The following is a 20,323-nucleotide window of genomic DNA, read 5'->3' on the forward strand; positions in this document are numbered from 1 at the left end:
AAACTCCCAATTTCTATTATGTAATCGAAGTCTTGAATGTTGTTCTATCTAATCAACGTGGTTGTAAAATCAGAGTGTTGCATCTAATTATGATCAATTAACAGTCCAGTGAGTTTTAAACACCTGCAGAGTTTTGTCACTTCATATTATAAGATAATAAAAAAATTCACACATAGCAGGATGCATTGCGGCTATGATAAACGCATGGCGGCTGAAATTTTATGCGTAGCGGTATTGCAATGCATGAATAGGCTATGGAAAACACTGATTCTAGCTGCTTAAAGCGAATAATTATTTCACTATTTCATGTTTATTAATGATGTAACCAAAAAAATTAAACCCCTTAAATTAAACAAAATCAATGTTGCTCAAGAAAGAAATGTAGGTCGCAGTGTCCTTAATATTGAAGACTTCTGGATCTAATCAACCTGCTTGTGAGGGTTTGAATGATACTTTCAATTTCAATGTGAACATACAATTAAACACTTCAGAAATTGTATTCAATATAAAGAATTGGAGTTAAAATTGCAGATATAACAGATATATTCATGCAATATGCAATTCTTTCTGCAGCTTTTTTAATTTAAATTATATGTTTTTCTTGAATATTTATGGTATCAGACATAGATATTCATATGCATTATAACTTGTACACAAGACACAACAAAGTAAATGCCAAAGTAAACAATTTATTAACAGCACAATTTTTAAAGGCACTATTGAACACAAGTAAAACAATTGATAACAAAGATGACTTAAAATGTATATGGTGATGTTACATTGGTTAATAAATGTTCAACAAAAGTACATGTCTTTATATGAAGATATCAAAACTGGTCATCTTTCATATAAAGAACTTTAAAACAAATTTCAACAGCACAAATCCTAATGAGACAATTTAAATTGGTATTAATTAAACACACTTTATTTTAGTTTTATAGATTATTGCACTTTCTTTTGATGATAGTTCTCAATATGTAATTGGGCGTTGGAAAGTTCGGAACATTGTTATGCTGAGTCATAGTTGAGGTCTAGAAATCTTAAAACATCTTCAATATGGCTATGTAAACAGAAACATCAGTTACAAAGAAACTTCAACAACTGCATTGTCAGTTAATATTGTTTTTCCTTACTTAAATGACAAAAAATGACAATAACTATACAAAAGCACTCTTCACATATTATAATAATACTAAGACATCATTTTTGACTAGATTAACAAAACACTTGACCACTCAAGTGTTTACAAGGTCGAGTAAATTAAGTTAAATACAGAGTTTTACTACTTAAAAACAAATCACACACACACAACTTTTACCCCAAAACATTAATGATTGATAAAATGAAATCATTTTTCATATATTCTTTTAAGAACTGCGATTTTAAATTGTTAAAAATTATTTGTTTTTACCATAATTTGATTTATATTTATACATGAACTTTTCATTGTATATACATGTAACAATATCATTATTCCCCTACAACTTATGTTTGATGTTTGGTCCCATTATATGATTTAAAATGAAGTAACATGAAAAACAACCCTACCATTAGGATGGCATTATAACTTATTAAGTTTATGATAAAAACTGATACAACTTCATATTTTTAACTCCGTCAGCCTTTACATAGCTCATGGATTGATGTCTAGAAACAATTATTGAGTTTGAAATAAAAATTAAATATCAAAGCATTGTTTAACTGTACAGTTTTGTCACTCTCTTATTAGACTGTTTTTCTATTGACAAATTAATTTTTATTTTCAGCATTTCAAATTTCTAATAAAAAAATGAAAAAAGTATTTTATTAATTTTTAAAGCTGAATATACTTGACTGCTTTGTTTCCGTGAACAATTAAGTTGACAATAGATGACATACTTCTCAATTAAATCACTTAATTCAAATAAAACCATATTGTTAAAGTAACGTTATATTGCGTAGAAAGAAGATTCGTTGCAAGACTTGGTAAACTGTTTCTATAGTAATATTTTCTAACAGCTGCTTTTATCCAATTTCTTCCAAATCAGACTACAATTTTCAGATGTGATCAAGATCAAGTTTAATAAAATCTAGTGGTTTCTTGTTTGTTTCCATTTAAGGGGGCTCGCGGGTCTAAATCTAATTTTTTATTTAATATAGGATTTCGCTATATTTTTCTATAAATGAACTTTATACTGATTAGAAAAATGAAATAAAACAAGAATGTGTCCTCAGTACACGAATGCCCCACTCACACTATCATTTTCTATGTTCAGTGGACCGTGAAATTGGGGTAAAATCTCTAATTTGGCATTAAAATTAGAAAGATCATATCATAGGGAACATGTGTACCAAGTTTGAAGTCGATTGGACTTCAACTTCATCAAAAACTACCTCGACCAAAAACTTTAACCTGAAGCGGGACAGACGGACGGACGGACGAACGAACGAACGGACGCACAGACCAGAAAACATAATGCCCCTCTACTATCGTAGGTGGGGCATAAAAATAGGGTCACTGTTCATTTACACTCACAATCTGCCTTCAAAAGAAGCATACATGTTTGTAAAGGTACCTTTTTTCTGTTGAACTAATAGGAAATATAGAGGTAATATCGAAATAAAAAAATAACTTAATTACAGAAATCGCTCAAATTTTACAATAGTTGTTTTAAGTACAGCTTATTTGAAAATAATAATAAAAAATATAGGTCACCGATGAGTTAAAAAAGATATTTCAATTCTAATGCCAACAAATTGGATTTTTGCACCAAAGGGAGATAATTTGGAGCTTTTTCAATGATGTCTTAATTTTAAAATTCATCTGTGGCCAACACAAATTGATTTTTTTGGATGATTTTTGTACCATATGATAAAGTAACAACATCTTATGGTAATAAATACAATTTGTAATGAAAAACAAATGTTTGATCTTACACCCTCGAGCCTCCTTAAAAACAAACAGACTGCACAAGTAAAACAACAGCACTAAAAGTTTCTTTTCAATATTATAATCAAGTTACCAACGATTTACTAAAAAGTACAGAAAGTGAGGCATAAAAATGAAACTTTTTCTCTAGGAATACTTCTTGGTTTCATAAAATATTGTCTGATTCTGAAAAAATCAAACAATACAGTTATGGACGGCAGTATGATATTTCCATTGAGATATTAATCCTCATCTTCATCCTCTTGCTGTCTATTAACATTTTCAAATGGCAGTGTTCCCTGTCCTCTGTCTGGATCCGGCATTCGAAAGATGTGCAGGTCAGCAATAGCAATCCCAAGTTGACTGCAAATAAAAGAATTATTTTATTCTTTTATATTTCTTTGTATTTTACATACTAGCTTTCATGTATTCTCATACTTAAGTTTTGATGCATAGTAACATTATGAATTATTTCATGATTTATAAATAAAAAGATATGGAGTAAATCTTTAAAAGACTAACAAGAATGTGTCCTCAGTACACAAATGCCCCACTCGCACATCATTTTCTATGTTCAGTGGACCGTGAAATTAGGGTAAAATCTCTAATTTGGCATTAAAATTAGAAAGATCATATCATAGGGAACATGTGTACCAAGTTTGAAGTCGATTGGACTTCAACTTCATCAAAAACTACCTTGACCAAAAACTTTAACCTGAAGCAGGACAGACGGACGAACGAACGAACGGACGGACGGATGCACAGACCAGAAAACATAATGCCCCTCTACTATCGTAGGTGGGGCATAAAAACCCAAAAAAGAAACAGCTGTTCTTAGTTTGTTTGTATGTTGTATTGTAACATCACTGTCCCAGATTATGAAAAGGGTTGGGCACCCTCAAATGTGTACCCACTATATTTTGTATGTAGCTGTCCCAAGTCAGGATCCTGTAATTCAGTGGTCGTTGTTTGTTACTGAATATCATTTTTGTGGACTGACAACAGAATAGAGAAAATAGTTTACTCTAGTTGGTCCATGACAGGCATATAAGATGATGGTAAACAGTCTTAAACCAAAACATTGATCATAGAATGTACAGATTCCACATCATTACATTTCCTTGTTCAATGAGGATGAGATTGAATGTAAGTCATAATTTGCAATATAATTCAAATAGTTCACATCATAATGAACATGTGACCATAATAATACCTCATGTTCTGTGGTGTAAGGAAAATGAACTGTTTATGTTTCTGAGACTGAGCTACATGCATCATCATATCCATAGATATCCTACGATTGATCATATCCTGAAAATAAACAAAACTAGGTTTCTCAAATATGCTATTTGTACTGTACAAATTTATAACTTTCAACAAACTTTAAAAAAAATACTAACTACCTCAAGACAGTAAAACTGGTTTGTATTATATATATTAATATTTTACGATATAATTTACGTCCCACCTTTTTTAAATATCATCCAATCTAAAACAAATAGCAATTCATGTATCTGTCAAATCTTATACAATCAGATTCATATAAAGACTAACAAGAGTGCACACGCTGAAATGTCTCGCCTTCTATACTAATCATTGATATTTTGTTGATAGTCCTAAGTATAAAGCTTAGTTTTATTACAACTGTCTCATAAACTTAACATTAACCAAGATAACTAAACAAAGACCAATGAACCTTGAAAATGAGGTCAAGGTCAGATGAACCATGCCAGGCAGACATGTACAGCTTACAATGCTTCTATACAACATATATAGTTGACCCATTACTTATAGTTTAAGAAAAATAGACCAAAACACAAAAACTTAACACTGTGCAATGAACCGTGAAAATGAGGTCACGGTCAAATAAAACCTGCGCGACTGACATAAAGATCATAAAATATTTCCATACACCAAATATAGTTGACCTATGGCATACAGCATTAGATAAAAAGACCAAAACTCAAAAACTTAACTTTGACCGCTGAACCATGAAAATGAGGTCAAGGTCACATGACATCTGCCCGCTAGACATGTACACCTTACCATCATTCCATACAACAAATATAGTATACCTATTGCATATAGTATGAGAAAAACAGACCAAAACACAAAAATTTAACTATAACCACTGAACCATGAAAATGAGGTCAAGGTCAGATGTCACCTGCCAGTTGGACATGTACACCTTACAGTCCTTCCATACACCGAATATACTAGCCCTATTGCTTATAGTATCTGAGATATGGACTTGACCACCAAAACTTAACCTTGATCACTGATCCATGAAATGAGGTCGAGGTCAAGTGAAAACTGTCTGACAGACATGAGGACCTTGCAAGATACGCACATACCAAATATAGTTATCCTATTACTTATAATAAGAGAGAATTCAACATTACAAAAAATTTTAACTTTTTTTTCAAGTGGTCACTGAACCATGAAAATGAGGTCAAGGACATTGGACATGTGACCGACGGAAACTTCGTAACATGAAGCATCTATATACAAAGTATGAAGCATCCAGGTCTTCCACCTTCTGAAATATAAAGCTTTTAAGAAGTGAGCTAACACCGCCGCCACCGCTGCCGGATCACTATCCCTATGTCGAGCTTTCTGCAACAAAAGTTGCAGGCTCGACAAAAATTACAAACACCAATTATTGAATGACAAGAATTTATCTTACCATAAACACATCAAATTCATCAAGACATCTAAACGGTGACTCCATGGCATCCCACAGTGCTAAAATGAAGCATACAGTGGCAAACGACCTTTCTCCACCCGACAATGACCTCATATCTCTGTTTATTTCACCTTCAGCAGTTGGAGGTTGAACCTAAAAAGTTTTTGAAGATGGTTCAATATATATATAAATATAGGTGGTATAAATTTATGAGAGTAGAAAAATTCAGCAGATAGTGAAAAAATGTTTAAAAAGCTGAAACTGGTACATGCATATATAATGGAGAAAGATTTGCTCAACAATTAAACTTTTTAATAATAAATCTGATGACAAAACACTTAAAAATTAATTATGCTTAAACTGAATTGGAAAGTATTACGACATTAAACAACAATTCCTCAACCAAAATATATTTAACATAATCTTTTTCCCAATCAAGAGGAAGTCAGAACATCTAAGAAAGGAAAGATTACAATAGCAGCTTTCACTTAAGTTTGCACTAATGTACACTATGGCAATATTTTATGTACAGATTATAACACTGCATCAAATAAAATAGGTCACGGCTCAATTCAAAATGGTTAAAATTTTAATTATTCAGGTGTTAAGAAATATGATGTTGCACAACATACAATAGTGGATTCTAATGAAGTTTACCTTACGGTCTTTAATGACTACCAAAAATTATCAATGGAGGTCACCTTCTTAGCTCAAAGAAAATTGAAGAGGACAGCAATAAACTTGGTGTCAAAATTGAATTTCAACTAATTACAAAAATATTTCAAAACATTTTTATTAAATGAATCAAAGTGCCACCTGGGACAGTCTGCATGTACTGTGAAAAATTCTAACAGTATAACAATGCAAGATAAAACTTCAGACAAATTATGAAGCGAAACTAATTTAAATGTGATGTTAGGATGCTATTAAAACTGCATGCCAAATATGAATAATGTACCAAAAGTGTTTCCTATAGACTAATCTGACCAAACATTCATTTTACTTATTGGCCCTACTACTGCCATAACAATACCACCTACCGGTATTTTGTGTATTTTATAGGATGTGTTTACAAATTGTACTATATTGCTAAGCAAATAATAGACTGGTTTATAAAGCCATGTGCTACTGCTAGACACCAAAAAGCTTTAATACATTGACAGACAATGACAGAAATGAAGTATATCCAAACACAAACGTAGAAACATATAGGAATTTTAGTCTGACATCCAAAGATTACAGTGAAGTGGATGGAATCATATAAAGACTTTATTTATCTAACAGTTGGTGAAAATTTCAGATTTGCCATCTTAGATAGTAAAATAACATTTTTAACAATAGGTCAATACCTTAAATGAAATGTGCAAATTTTGAGAAAACAAGGTGATTTATTTGTAAGACTTTTCATCAAAATCAGAAGAAAATCCGTTGTTTGAATAATTTCTTTAAAACTTTACCATATAAGGGGAGGTTACTCTTGCATGATCGATACAAAATCTGACAATTTTGCACAACCTGTAGTTTGCCTGTAACACATACTTTTTATCAATATAAACTGCATTTTGCAAATTATTAAGAAGTCAGATCTACAGATTTCAATTTAGACCCATAAATACCATAAATGCACTTTTGTTGACCAATCAAATATAAATATTTTTGGTCAGCTGTAAACATATATTGGTTATCAGACTAAACTATTTGTAAAGGCATATAGAAATGCAACGCACTAATATTAACTGGTTTTCATCTAAAGCTTTCTGGAAGAAGAAATAACAACTGTTAGGGACGACATCAAAAGATCGATGTAGGATAAAAAACTTAAATCAAATAGTTTGGGGGTGGGGGGGTTAACATTGCTGCAAGTTTTGTTAATTTAAAATCGATTTTACATATATCCATATATGTAAATCAATTTTTCCCAAATTAAATTAAGAGGGGGGGTGTGGGGGTCAGCGAAAAAACTATGTGAATTAAGTTTTTTATCCTTCATTGAACTTTTGATGTTGTCCCTTATTTAATGTATAATGTATTACTGCAGTTGTGGTAAAAGATTTTCTTTTGACGAAAGTTAGAAAGTTAGAAAGGCAAATTATTGTAAATACATTGTGAACAATAATTAAAAAGATGGATAAAAATCAGTTATTATTAGAGTGCATACAAGTATAAAATAGTTAATACAGAAAGTACAAAGGTTTAATATATAAATGAGAAGTCAGGAACAGTGGCGACACCAAACTGTGCTCAAAGTAACTAATGAGATTAATATTGACACACTGACATACTCCGGTAGAGACATTTAGGCAAATATGTCATACAATTGTTGCTGAGAGACATTTATAACTAAACTTCTATGTAGATTCTTGAAATTAAGAAAAATATAATTAAGTCGTGTTAGAGATAACTTGTTTTGTATGATGACAAATAATATTTGAGATTACGAGGTTGACCATTCCCCTAACAGACATGAAAATGTAAAAACATATTTTAAGATCTATCAAATAGTAAAATGAAGTTTGACCTTGGAGATATTGTCTTATACGTCTCCATAAAATAAATTTAAAGCCTCTATAGAGTATTCTATCAATAACATATTTTATAATCAAGAGATCAGAAGAAATATCTCTCAGCATTTGTTAATTTGCTTGAACATCTCTGTAGAAACTGTGATCAAATATCAAAACAGACTGAATGAATTTCACATTTCATTTCTTAAATAAACAGAAATAAGAGAATGCTCTTTTATGGAACTAGCATGAGAAGTAATCTTGATCTATCTGATGATTAAGATTAAAATCTAATAGCTATACATAATGACAAAAGTTAAAATTAGACATACTTGAATCTGTGGGCGATGTGTGTATGCCAGGGAGATGAGCATTGGTAGGCAACATATTTATGTACAAAGATGATTGTAAGTACAGACAGCTGAACACCATATGAATTTGTCTATCTTTAAGGGCATACGATACAGTTTTGATCCTGTATTTACAAGTTGATGAAAATTTGCATATAAGCTATTTTTTACCTCATTAAATCAAATATGTAATAAAAAATAAATCTTCATGTGCTACTTTTTGAGTTAAATGAGGTCGAAAATTTTGTATATTTGTTCAAAATTTGGATTTGTGGCCGTATTTTCCTTTTCGAAAGAAAGACATAACTTTTTTGTTTTAAAAGATAAACACAAATTGTTTAAACTAAACAAATTGTTTTTTGTAAAATAATTTGTAATTTCTGTATTTTATAGGTATTCTAAAAAATTATGCATTTTTTGTTCAGAAATAACTCATATCTATCAAATGGTCATGAATTGAGAAAAAAACGTAATTTTTTGCTGTATAATTATCAAAATTAAAAAAAAATGCACTATTTAGTTTTATAAAATTTGGTCCACATAATCTTCCTGCAAAATGAAACAAAATGTCAGTTTAAAAAATGGGGGTCCATGCACTCGTTTTCAAATGAAATCAGTTTGAATGATAAAAATCAGTCGAAAAATGCATCTTTTCCCGATATGTCACAGTTTGACGTCGGGAAAATAACATTTTACGTTAGTAACGTCATTACCGTCCCCGTAACTATTGTATGCCCTTAACAAGTTTGGTTGACCAAACTAAAAGATCGTACATCCTATAAAAAATTTTGCAACTGATATACACATCTGATAATTCAGCGATAATACCCAAATCTCATCTTCGGCTAAGAGAAGGTAAACAAAAATTTGATAATTATTAAATCTTTTAAAACCTTTCAGTTTTTATTGTTTTGAAGAAAAAAAATGTCAAATGGCATATAAGCAGCTAACATGTCAGATATAAAGCATGCACAATTAAATGAAATGAATAGTACAAAGGTGAAGATGCATGAGATGCAAAACTAGCTAAGGGGGAACTGAACACAAGGGAGTTAACACATAAAAATGCTTCTCAATGATCAAAATTAAGTATTTGTCAAACTGCTAAAATCCAATGAAACTATTCCTTTGAATTGAGTACTTCAAATTTCTTGTAATTTTTTTATTGTGTCAAATTTTATGAAAATTAAACAAGTCAAATCTGTTTTCTTGAGTTGGGCACCCTCTTCCCAAATACATATTTATAGCAATGATTTACACCTACTAAGGGAATTTGTGAGAAGAAAAATTTAAAAGGATGAACCTACTTTAACCTGACCTTATAGCAACATTCCATATTTAAATATGTATGTACATATAATCATGTTCCCTTTTGTATGAGGTGTAAAGTTGGAAAGTGAAAATTCAGGCATTTTACAAGAACTCAAAATGACTTTTCTCTCGTAAATCAGAATAAAGAATTTGAATTAGTAAAAAATATCATTTCAGAATTTGGCTCACCTTTTCTGTAAATAGCAAAATCAAAGGTTTACCTTGATAAGCCTAACATGATTATTAGAACTTTTTTAATTAAAAACAGAAATTAACATCTTTATTAGACATTAAATTATTAAACTGTGAAAAAAAATTGTACATGATGTTTGCTTAAACAGAAAACATTAAGATCAGTTTTTAAGATAATAGATATATAACTTTGTTTTGATTTCTTCTCACTACATACTTCTTCTCTAAACAGAATTTTGATCAATTCATATACAAATGTATATAAATGCTGTACACATTAAACTTTTGGAGGAAAATTATAGCATCAAAAATTTCATAAATTGGATGTAAAATGAGGTTTCCTCTTTATAACAACTGATTTTTTTTATCCAATTTATTACCCATATGTTCTATTGTAAGCCATAGAACCATATTGGTCAGCAGATGGGATTATCAGACATATTTTTTCCTAAATTTACAGACATCATAAGGATGATTGTTGCTGAGTTTCATTCAATTAGCCAATTGTTAGTTTCAGAGAAGAGGTTTATCCTTAAAAGTCAATGGAAAGATGCTAAGTACATTTTGGACTATGCACACTAGAATTACTAACAAAAAATATTGATTCAAAAGATACTATAAGCATACAAACAACATGAGATTTCATGCAAAAACAAAGTATATTTGATTTGATGGTAATTCAACAGAAATCAATGTACAACACCAAATGACATAGCAAAATTTAATTATGATTCTTAGAAATTTGGAATGAATTTTTTAACATGTTTTAAACATTTTAAAGGCTGTTAAGTTCATGCCAGAATCATATAAACTAGAGACTCTCATGAGCCTGTATCGCTCACCTGACTCTACTTGGGTTTTTGAAATCATATAAAAAAAGATAAAATTTGGCTACAAATTATTAACACTTGGTCAGCACCAAGGCTTCCAAAACGGTCATATATTCCGGACATTTGTATAATGTCTGATAAAAGTCCGGCTGGGCCAAGATTGAAACGGTCATATACTTTTTTGTTTTCAAGACTTTCTTAAGAGATGGTCATTTTAACATAATTGGCGATCTTTTTGACCAAACATTTTGCCTTCAACAGCCACACATTTCCGGTCATAAAAGTAACACGATCATTGATTACTATCAAAACAACCCCTACTTCAATACTTTCTAATTTCAATCAAGGCTATTTAGTTGTTGGACAGCTGAAATCTACCTGTTCAGGTGACAGGTAAACTATTTTCAGTACAGACATCGTACTAATTAATCAGTCTATTCAAAGTTATTTTCTTACATTTCAGCGGTTTGTATCTAATTGATTTAGTCCAACAGATTCAAATTAAAAGAAATAGGTTTATAGACATGATTTGATGAATTTTTCTTAAAAGTTTTAAATGAAAAATCGTCAGAACTACGTTGCATGCCCGAGAACACGTGTGCGCATGTGCACAGGTGGGAAATTTAATTTTGCATCCTACATTTCTTCAAAAATGTAAACTCCTTTGTAAACGTACAAGGAGTTTACGTATCTGTTCTGGTCCATGGTTTACCATTGTCAAGTCAACATCCGGTTTAAGAATGTGATTTTGAAAACGAAAGTAAAGTTTTTGACAATGTTTTGCACAAATAAAGAGTCTAATGCAGATATGAGCACGCTGATATGCACACTTCGAATAATTCACTGCCATTTAACAGTTTACTTAAGAACATCAAATTCATATCAAAGTAAAGTTTAATATCGTTTTTTTTTTTTTAATCTAATGTCAATCACTGGGATGGCCATCTGATTAACATTATTGCCTTTTGTAACTTAGTTTTAAGGGATTTAAATCGGGATCAGATATAAAATGTCCGGCTGGCTCAAAATTTTTGGAAAGCCCTGGTCAGCACCTGATTAGGAAAGGAGCATTCATGCTATATTTGGTTTCATTCAATTCAGTGGTTCTCTAAATGAAGTTCAAAATGTAAAAAGTTTACGCCGAAGACGATGGACAACGGACAAGTGATGAGAAAAGCTCACTTGGCCCTTTGGGCCAGGTGAGCTAATAAAAGGTAAATGACAAAAAAAGCTAAGATCAGGTATGAGTGTTGTAATATCAGGTTAATCAGAGGGTTGGGGAGGAGGGGGATTACATCAAATTTACTGGAGTGTATTCATCTTTCTTTGATTTTGTGGTTTATTCGTAAAATAAAACCGAAAACCTATGAACCTTTTAAGGATGAAATATTTATCATTTAAGTGAAAAGGATTTTTTACCCAGCTTAAGATCAATTTCAAAACAACTGAAAGGCTCAAACTTAAACAAAAATTGATGATAGTCACAAAATTTCTAAATTTCCTGAATTGATATTTGATACACAGTTTCTTTTGGTATGTCTTTCTGACTTACAGACATTTCAAGGGTTTCCTTGGGATGGCTAAACATCATTTTCCCAGTATATTGTCTATTACTGAGTAGAACAATAAAGAAGTATTTTGCTCTCATGGCGATGAAACGACGAAATTCATAATACTGTTGTTGTCTTTGTATCATGACTTTTTCTAATCTCTACAAAAATAAAATATAATTATTTTTTCTGAGCGATGAAAGTATACAATATCTCCTGGTTCCTTGGTCAACCTATAAAAGAGAGAATGTAAGGAATGCAAAAAAAAAAAATGAGGTACATACATTTAACTGTATCTCTAAGGTTGTATGATTTACAAACATTCTCCCCGTGTAATTCCGGGAGGCCAAAACTTGAATAAATTTCATTTTTGACCTCCAACATATTGATTGTCTAATATGGTGGTGTCGGCCTTTTCTCATTTCTAGACTTTCACGAAGAAACTGAAATAGAATATACAATGACACAAAGACTATAATTGTTAAATACATCAACATTTGAATTACCCAATTACACCATTATCTACATGCATGTTGGTCCTCAGGTGCAAAAAGCGACAATTTTGACACTTTTTCATTCTTTTTCTCGACCTGTAAGTCCGAGAGATGCTAATAGATGCATCCATCTGTAGTTTTCATGTAGAGAGGACCCCAGTGAACACTTTTATCACAAAAGTTGTTAGGTCGGAGTTTCGAAACTGATCTTGGATCATCAGTGTAAAGAAGGTCATTTGCACCAAAATTCACAAAATTTCTGATTTTGAACTTTAACTGGACTTGCAACCGGAAGTAGTCATTTCCTTGGTGTATTTTGATAATCAACATGATCAATCATTATGTGACTTTAGACTAACAGTATTTGTCAAGGTTTCAGTCCTCTTACCTCCACTGTTTCAGACCTCGAAGGTAAGCCCACCCCTCCAAAAAACCCAATTTTGTCCGATATCAAATTTGAATTTCGTATTTGAGCTCAAAATGAATATTAAAAGTGAGAAGCATGAAAATCAATAGTGTCAAATTGAGGAAACGTGCATACACTACGAATTAAACGGCTTTAGAATGACCTCCAAATGTATGGAGCGCCATTGATGCAAAAATAAAGGTGGTGGGTACGGCCGTAATATTACGGCCCCCGCACGACAAGGGTTAAAATATCTTTTTGTATAGCACCACTTACTCAGCACAGACAGATAGAACATACAAGAAAGTGGTACTGTAAATTTAGTTCCTACATATTGTCTTAAACTTATCAATAAGTACAATATTTGGGTAATTGTGGTATCAAATGAAAGCTTTTAGCTTTGTTAAGCATGCACGCCCCCAGTTGCAGGATTTTTCCCCCCGTTGCATTGAAGATTAATCATGGCCTTCAGCTGTTGTCTGCTCTTTGGTCAGGTTGTTGTCTCTTTGACACATTCCCCATTGCCATACTCAATTTTATTTAGGAATTAAGATCAATGTAGAACCCACGAAAAAAATTGTTAACCACAGTATTGTGCTTGTACCGTGTCAGGCTATCAGAACCTTGTGTTGATCTGGTCTTTGAAGAACTTTTTTTTTAGTTGCAAGTTGCTTTGTGTGGTTTGTTGTACTGTTACCTTCGTAATGTACTTTTAGTTTAAAACCCAAATTAAATGAAGCTTGGATGACATCCAATGATTTAACATTAACTTGCCTCAATAAATGTCCTGCATTGTCTCACTTCTCTTCGTATTTTTTGGTAGGACTCCTTAGTTTCGTTGTACCTCCTAGTAATTTCTTCAGGGTTGCCACGGCTTAAGGTTGAAAGAAATGTTATGTAAAATCAATGTATGTAAATGGCAAAAAAACTAAAAAGAAAAAAAAATAATTGTCAAAAGAATGTATTGAAAACATAAAAAAGCAAAAAAAATGTAATTGGAGAAAATGTTTAAAAGCAGTTAGGTAGAAAAAAAAACTATGAATTCTCTTTATGCCTTTGGCTTTTACCACCCATAACAACATTTATTCAAACTATACAAAAATTTATGTACCATAATGGTGATTTATTGGTTAAAACAAATACATTGTTGGATGAAGGACTTCTTATCTCATTTCAACAACTTCTTTGCAATGGAAAATTAAATATGAATAATCTACCACTTTACCTTTTTTCTTCTGTCTTAATTCTTTTATTTATCTGATTAATTTCACTTTCTAGATTGGTTACACTTCTACGAGTGTTCCGTCTCTCAGGACAAACAATAAATGCTTTGTCTATATCAGTCTGAAAAAGAATTAAAAGTTCAGGATATATGGTTCTATTCTAGGTCAATATCTGAAATACTTTCTTTTACTCTTTTATCATCAGATTTAATAACCATTTCGATTGAATATTAGTTTTTACTAATATCTTATATTTATGATACATGTTTCATAATAAACCACACAAACTAATACTTACCATTGTTGGTTTGATTTAAACATTTGTAAAATATTGTGACCAATTTAATATTAATACCTTTATGTGAAAACATCCAACACGGAGGGCATTAAGAAAACAACTATCAATTAATCAACAATATACAAATATAGCCTTTGTATGAGGTCGATACAAGGATATATTGACTGAGGACGAAGTCCGAGGTCGATATACTTCTTTGGGTCGATATATCCTGTATTGACCTCATACAAAGGCTATATTTGTTATATTATTAATTTCCGACCGTGTTTGTATCAAAATCGTTATTTAGGTTTGTTGGAACTTTATAGATATTACATACATTGTCTCCTTGACAATTACAACATATTATACAATTACTGTCTTTTGATGAAGTAAATATGCGGTTTTATTGACTTTTGAAAAAATGATATTCACTGAGGCTGACAGCCGAAGTGAATATCAGTTTTTCAAAAGTCAATAAAACCCCATATTTACCGAAACAAAAAACAGTAATTGTTTAATTCCATATTTCGAGAAAAGAAAATGTATTTAATGACAAACATATATCAAAACAAATTTTACACGAAACATTTTACCATAACGTTGCATGTAAAAGCCCGTGACGTTTAGCGCGGTGAATAACACTTTCTCAGGTGAATATGCTTTTTTATTTAAGGCCACTTTTTTTTTATTAGTTGGTTTACGGGATTCTTCTTAAAAAAGGAAGGGTAGGAGGTCGAAAAAAAAATAAAAATAAAAATAATGAAAAAATATAGGGTAGGAGGTCGAAAAAAAAATAAATATAAAAATTGGAATTAATGCTGTTTTTTTTTTTTTTTTTACCAAAAATGGAGAGAAACAACAAACAATGACATTACTCTATATAATAGTGTATTATACTAACAATGTATGCAGATCGTTTCATAATTTGGTAATAATTCTTGCTGTTTTATTTTAAATTAAATGTGTTACAAGGAGTCAAATGTCAATGTAGATTGATGAAAGAAGATATATATACATGTATTAAATGTCCCTGATGAAAGGGAAGTGTCTTTTCCAATTGCATTTCTCTTTGTTCTGTGTATTTATTTATCAAATTTAGATCAGGGAGTGACAAAATTCCTCATAACACAATACAATTTTATTGAGGAAATACCATATGCGCTCTGCAGGTCATATGCCTTCCTATGTGGTACATGAAAATATGTCCTTTTTAGGCTTTTTATGCTATTTTACACTGCTATAAGTATTAGCTTATATCTCGAAGTGTCCTGTGATTGTCCCTTTTTATAAATGTTGAAGTGATTTTAATTGTCCTGCATTCTATGACAGTAATACATGTTCTGATTTTGTGTTGGGATATTGTTCACCATACCCCATCTCTGTTCCATTAAATCTTAATGGGTACCGTGGGAAGGTATTTATATAATAAGGCCAATTAATGGCACCCATCCCTGGCAGCAAGTTAAAAGATCCTTCCCTTTAGTGACGTCTGGCAAGGCTATTTAATCAAAGAGCTAAAAGCTCTGAAGAAAAATGACGCCACTGTCTCTAATATTGGGATAGTTTTTATGCAAGTCTTGATTTTCACATACCGTAATTAGTTTAACAATGCAACATGTCTCGTAAGCATATAATTGATATTCGTATATGTGTGTGTGTGAAGTGAAGGTGCCAACTGGCTGGGTTTTTTTTTTAAAGACAAATGAATAGGTCAAGACTACCTGAATTGTACAAATAAATACCGTAGAAAGGCTTCTATATTTCTCACTGGTACATAGGCTGAATCCGGGTCCGTTCGCGCCCATTCACGTTTGCGCAAACTCATGTTCGCCCCCTTTCACTTTCACACCCTACATGTTCGCAACTAATCTTAATTGGTTTTGTGTTTAATAACTCTGTAAGCAAGTGTTTTCTTATAAGTATAATTGTTGTCATTGTCTCAAAATAAAGTGAGACAGCATTTTTTTTTTGTGTTGAATAAATCTTAATCATGTTTTGGATAGCGTATTGTTAAAGATAATAATAATCCTTTCTAAATAAAGTGGTATTTTGTCAACGTTTTATTTAGCGTTGAATAACTCTTAATCATGTTTTGGTTAGTGTATTGCTATACTTTGTTTCATTGACCTCTTTCATAATGAAGTGAGATTCTGACTATTTTTTTTTCTGTGTGTTGAATAAATTTTATCATGTTTTGGTTATAAAAGTGGATTGCTATATTTTGGTTCCTATATTTTATTGTTTCGTTGTTTCAGATCAAAGGGCTTAAAAACAATTATCTTTTGTGTTTTTCCTTTAAAATCTTCAATGTTTTACTCATACCAAGCTATAAATACATTCAGTATTTACACCAAAGCAATTTAAAACAACAATCATGATTTTCCAATTATTCAACTTGAATTTGAATTAAAATTGGGCGCGAATGAGTAGAGTGCGAACGGACCTTGGGTGTGAACGTGCGAGGTGCGAAAGTGTATTGGGCGCAAACAGACCTGATACCACATAGTCTGAACCCCCTTCTCCCACAAAATATGAAGTAAATTAAAAACAAATTGTTCAGAGAACAATTGAAGTCTTTCCACTAGAAAAGATCTATTTTTATATTGAAATATGAAAAATCAGTTTAAAATGTTAGTTCCTATGGCTTTATGACGTCCTATTAACCTATGACCTTGACCTCAATTTCAAGGTCACAAACCATGGACCTTGAATCAAAATATCCTAGGTCTTTAATATGTTTGGTTAATGAGTACTACCACTTGACGCGTAATTTTAAATGTAAGATGGACAAAAACTCCCTTTTATTGTATGCGCAGCCTTTCAACCAAAATATACAAGTAAGGACATGTCGCAACTAATAATTTATGAAAAATTATTTGTCAAAATGTCATACAGTATTTGAAAAGAAGTGAAAATAAGCCAAAATCAAAATTCATAATATGACCTTGACCTTTGACATTGACCTCATTTTCATTTTTAGTACCAATGACCTCATGAAGACTCTATGTCTCTATCAGTTATGGTTTACCAGTTGAAAATGCATATCGCTTGAATCAAATGAAAAAGGGGGAATAACTCTCATATGGAGTCCCCATAGAGCTATGGTTCAAACGAATATTCTTATCCTAAATATGTAACGAGCAATTTGGTAAAATAAAATCTTTTACGGTTACGAAGGAGAGGTGGCCACAAGAAAAACAGTGTTTGGGGAGATAACTCTTACAACGTAATGTATTTTGTTATAATTACATTTGATATATGTTTCATTATATTACTTTATTCTGATTGGCTAACTGCACATCACATGTTATTCCTCAAGCAATTGCATCACTCAATAAAACTTCATTCATGATAATACGTGGTCCCACAATAAAGTGCACAGATGAATTGAATAAAAAAGTTATAAAATTCGTGTTTTCATGATCCTAGCTAAAAAAAGTAATTATAAGTATTGAATGTTTCTTTTTGTAACCTCATAGGGTTGCAAAAGCGTTGACCGTGTGCACATTTTTAGAATGAAGCGCTTACGCTTACGCGCTTCATACAAAAAGTTCTTCGGTCAACGCTTTTACACCTCAATGAATTTACAAAAAAAAAGCATTCAATACTTAAATGCAGTTGTAAATTTTTAAAGCAAAAAGAGTTAATACTAACTTTCACTTTTTTGGATGTTCATGTACATTTTGTATGTATTTATTTTTCTCAACTACATGAATTTTTTGGTGTATTTTTAATGATATATATGAGTAGTCCAAATAATTATTACGTCTGGCAAGGCTTTTTAAATTTTATTCTGGGACACCTTCCTATGACCACAACATGCACAAGGCTATGTTAATTTTTTTCTGGGACGCCTTCTTAGGAAGCCTTCCTCACACGACTTAGGAAGGCGTCCCAGAAAAAAATAAAATAGCCTTGTCAGACGTCATTATTATTTGGACTAATACATGAGATATTGGATATTTTTATGCATTATTTAACCAGTTGAGTCTTTTACAGGATTGTTTGTTTAATGCTGTTTAAACATTACTGAAAAAAAAAACCCACCTTAAATTTGCTAATTATTTGGCATGAAAGTTTGATTTATTGAAAGGGACTCATAGTTTTCCATTTAATTTTAATAATTGTCTCTTGGTTAAAACAATAGCTTCGTTGTTTACTTTTATACACAACAACATATTCACTTTGGTTTCGTTGTTTACCTAATATTCACTATGTACTTGGTAACAGTTATTAATTAATTGAATAGAAAATATTATAATAAATATTATTGGAAGCCGAATTGACGTCAAATAGGTGCCGATTTGACTAGATGCCAATTTAACCAGGTGCCGACTTGACTTGTACGTTTCAATTCCTCTGCGATCGTTTGCGGTATTTTCTTGAGAAAACCTATTTTCCATCATCAAAGAGAAGAAGAAACTGCTTGAAATGATTCCCGAACGCTTCGTGATTGTTAAAATAAGTTTAATTCACTCAAAAAACAATTTTAAAACTTGCGATGTTTAAACAGGAAGTTTCAAAAGCACGTGTAAAAGAAGAAATTAACCGGTGAGAGTGGAAATCCGTACATAACATATATCCTTATAGTACGACTTTTAAAGCAAAACAGTTTCATCCTTTTGTAAAACAGTCTTTAATATACCTATCACATTAATGTTTGAAGGGTCTTAAGCTTATTCAAACCATATAAGTCGGTATGAAACACCAAAACGGAATGATAATAACCGATTACGTTTTGTAGTTTACAAAATTCTGGACTGGTTCCTGTCAAACTACAACACTTTGTTCGACTGTAGTGGAATACAAACAGAAACCAGTTAGTTTGTAAACTGGTTCCTGGCTGATTACTACACAATGCTCATGCATAATGATAACACAAGCACATTCCAGTTTGTATTGAAATTAGTAAATACGAAACCAAGCGCGGTAGGCAGAGAAATCAGGTCGGCAGTTATGGAACAATGACTGCGTCATTTTCCAAAAACAAATCTGGGATGCCAGGAAGCCTTGCCAGACGTCATAATTATTTGGACTAGTACCTGTAATGGAACTAAAACAGCCCCTTTCAACGGATCTCAGACTTTCTGATCAACACTTGAACCAAAGTTGACCCGCCGTCAACCTCACTGACTGTCTGAAACAGGGATTCAAACACGGGCACTTGTTTCTATCCATAGGAAGGTCGACTATCCATATAAATAGAACTTCTAGAAACAAGTGCCTGTGGGTTCAAACTAGCGATGGTCCGACCTTTTAAACCAAAATACCCAAACGATCTCAAAAATAATTTTCATTTTTATTATTCATGACTGCGATGTTCAATTTGTTCAACCGCCAGATTTACACCGAAAATCTCCAACAATTAATGGGTAAATCTAAGTACGTAGTCTTTAGTCTTTACAAGTACGTATTGTAAAATCGTATCTGGTCCTCCATTTTCAACTGGTTCCTTTTCAACGCATTAGATCATGATGAAACGTTGACTGAACAGGGAACCGCCTTTCAACTGGTTCCTTTTCACCACATTAGATCATGATGAAACGTTGACTGAACAGGGAACCGCCTTTCAACTGGTTCCTTTTCACC

At 31.8% G+C, this 20,323-nt stretch overlaps 1 protein-coding gene across 3 annotated transcripts in view; it reads right to left on the reverse strand.

The window, feature by feature from the left end:
• Positions 1-673: 673 nt before the first annotated feature.
• Positions 674-20,323, reverse strand: part of LOC139501554 (structural maintenance of chromosomes protein 6-like) — a 58,629-nt gene continuing 38,979 nt past the window's right edge. For 2 of the 3 annotated variants that reach the window (XM_071290688.1, XM_071290675.1), the window contains exons 21-26: positions 14,457-14,575; positions 14,006-14,105; positions 12,334-12,492; positions 5,595-5,747; positions 4,122-4,219; positions 2,557-3,271 (exon numbers count right to left, since the gene is read on the reverse strand). In XM_071290688.1, coding sequence (XP_071146789.1) covers positions 3,151-3,271; positions 4,122-4,219; positions 5,595-5,747; positions 12,334-12,492; positions 14,006-14,105; positions 14,457-14,575 — 750 coding nt within the window. In that variant the 3' untranslated portion in view covers positions 2,557-3,150. Of the gene's footprint in view, positions 3,272-4,121; positions 4,220-5,594; positions 5,748-12,333; positions 12,493-12,615; positions 12,775-14,005; positions 14,106-14,456; positions 14,576-20,323 lie in introns of all 3 variants that reach the window. The other variant, XM_071290682.1, reaches the window with a different exon arrangement.

Source organism: Mytilus edulis, chromosome 1 (genome assembly GCF_963676685.1).
Source record: "Mytilus edulis chromosome 1, xbMytEdul2.2, whole genome shotgun sequence".
NCBI lineage: Eukaryota > Metazoa > Mollusca > Bivalvia > Mytilida > Mytilidae > Mytilus > Mytilus edulis.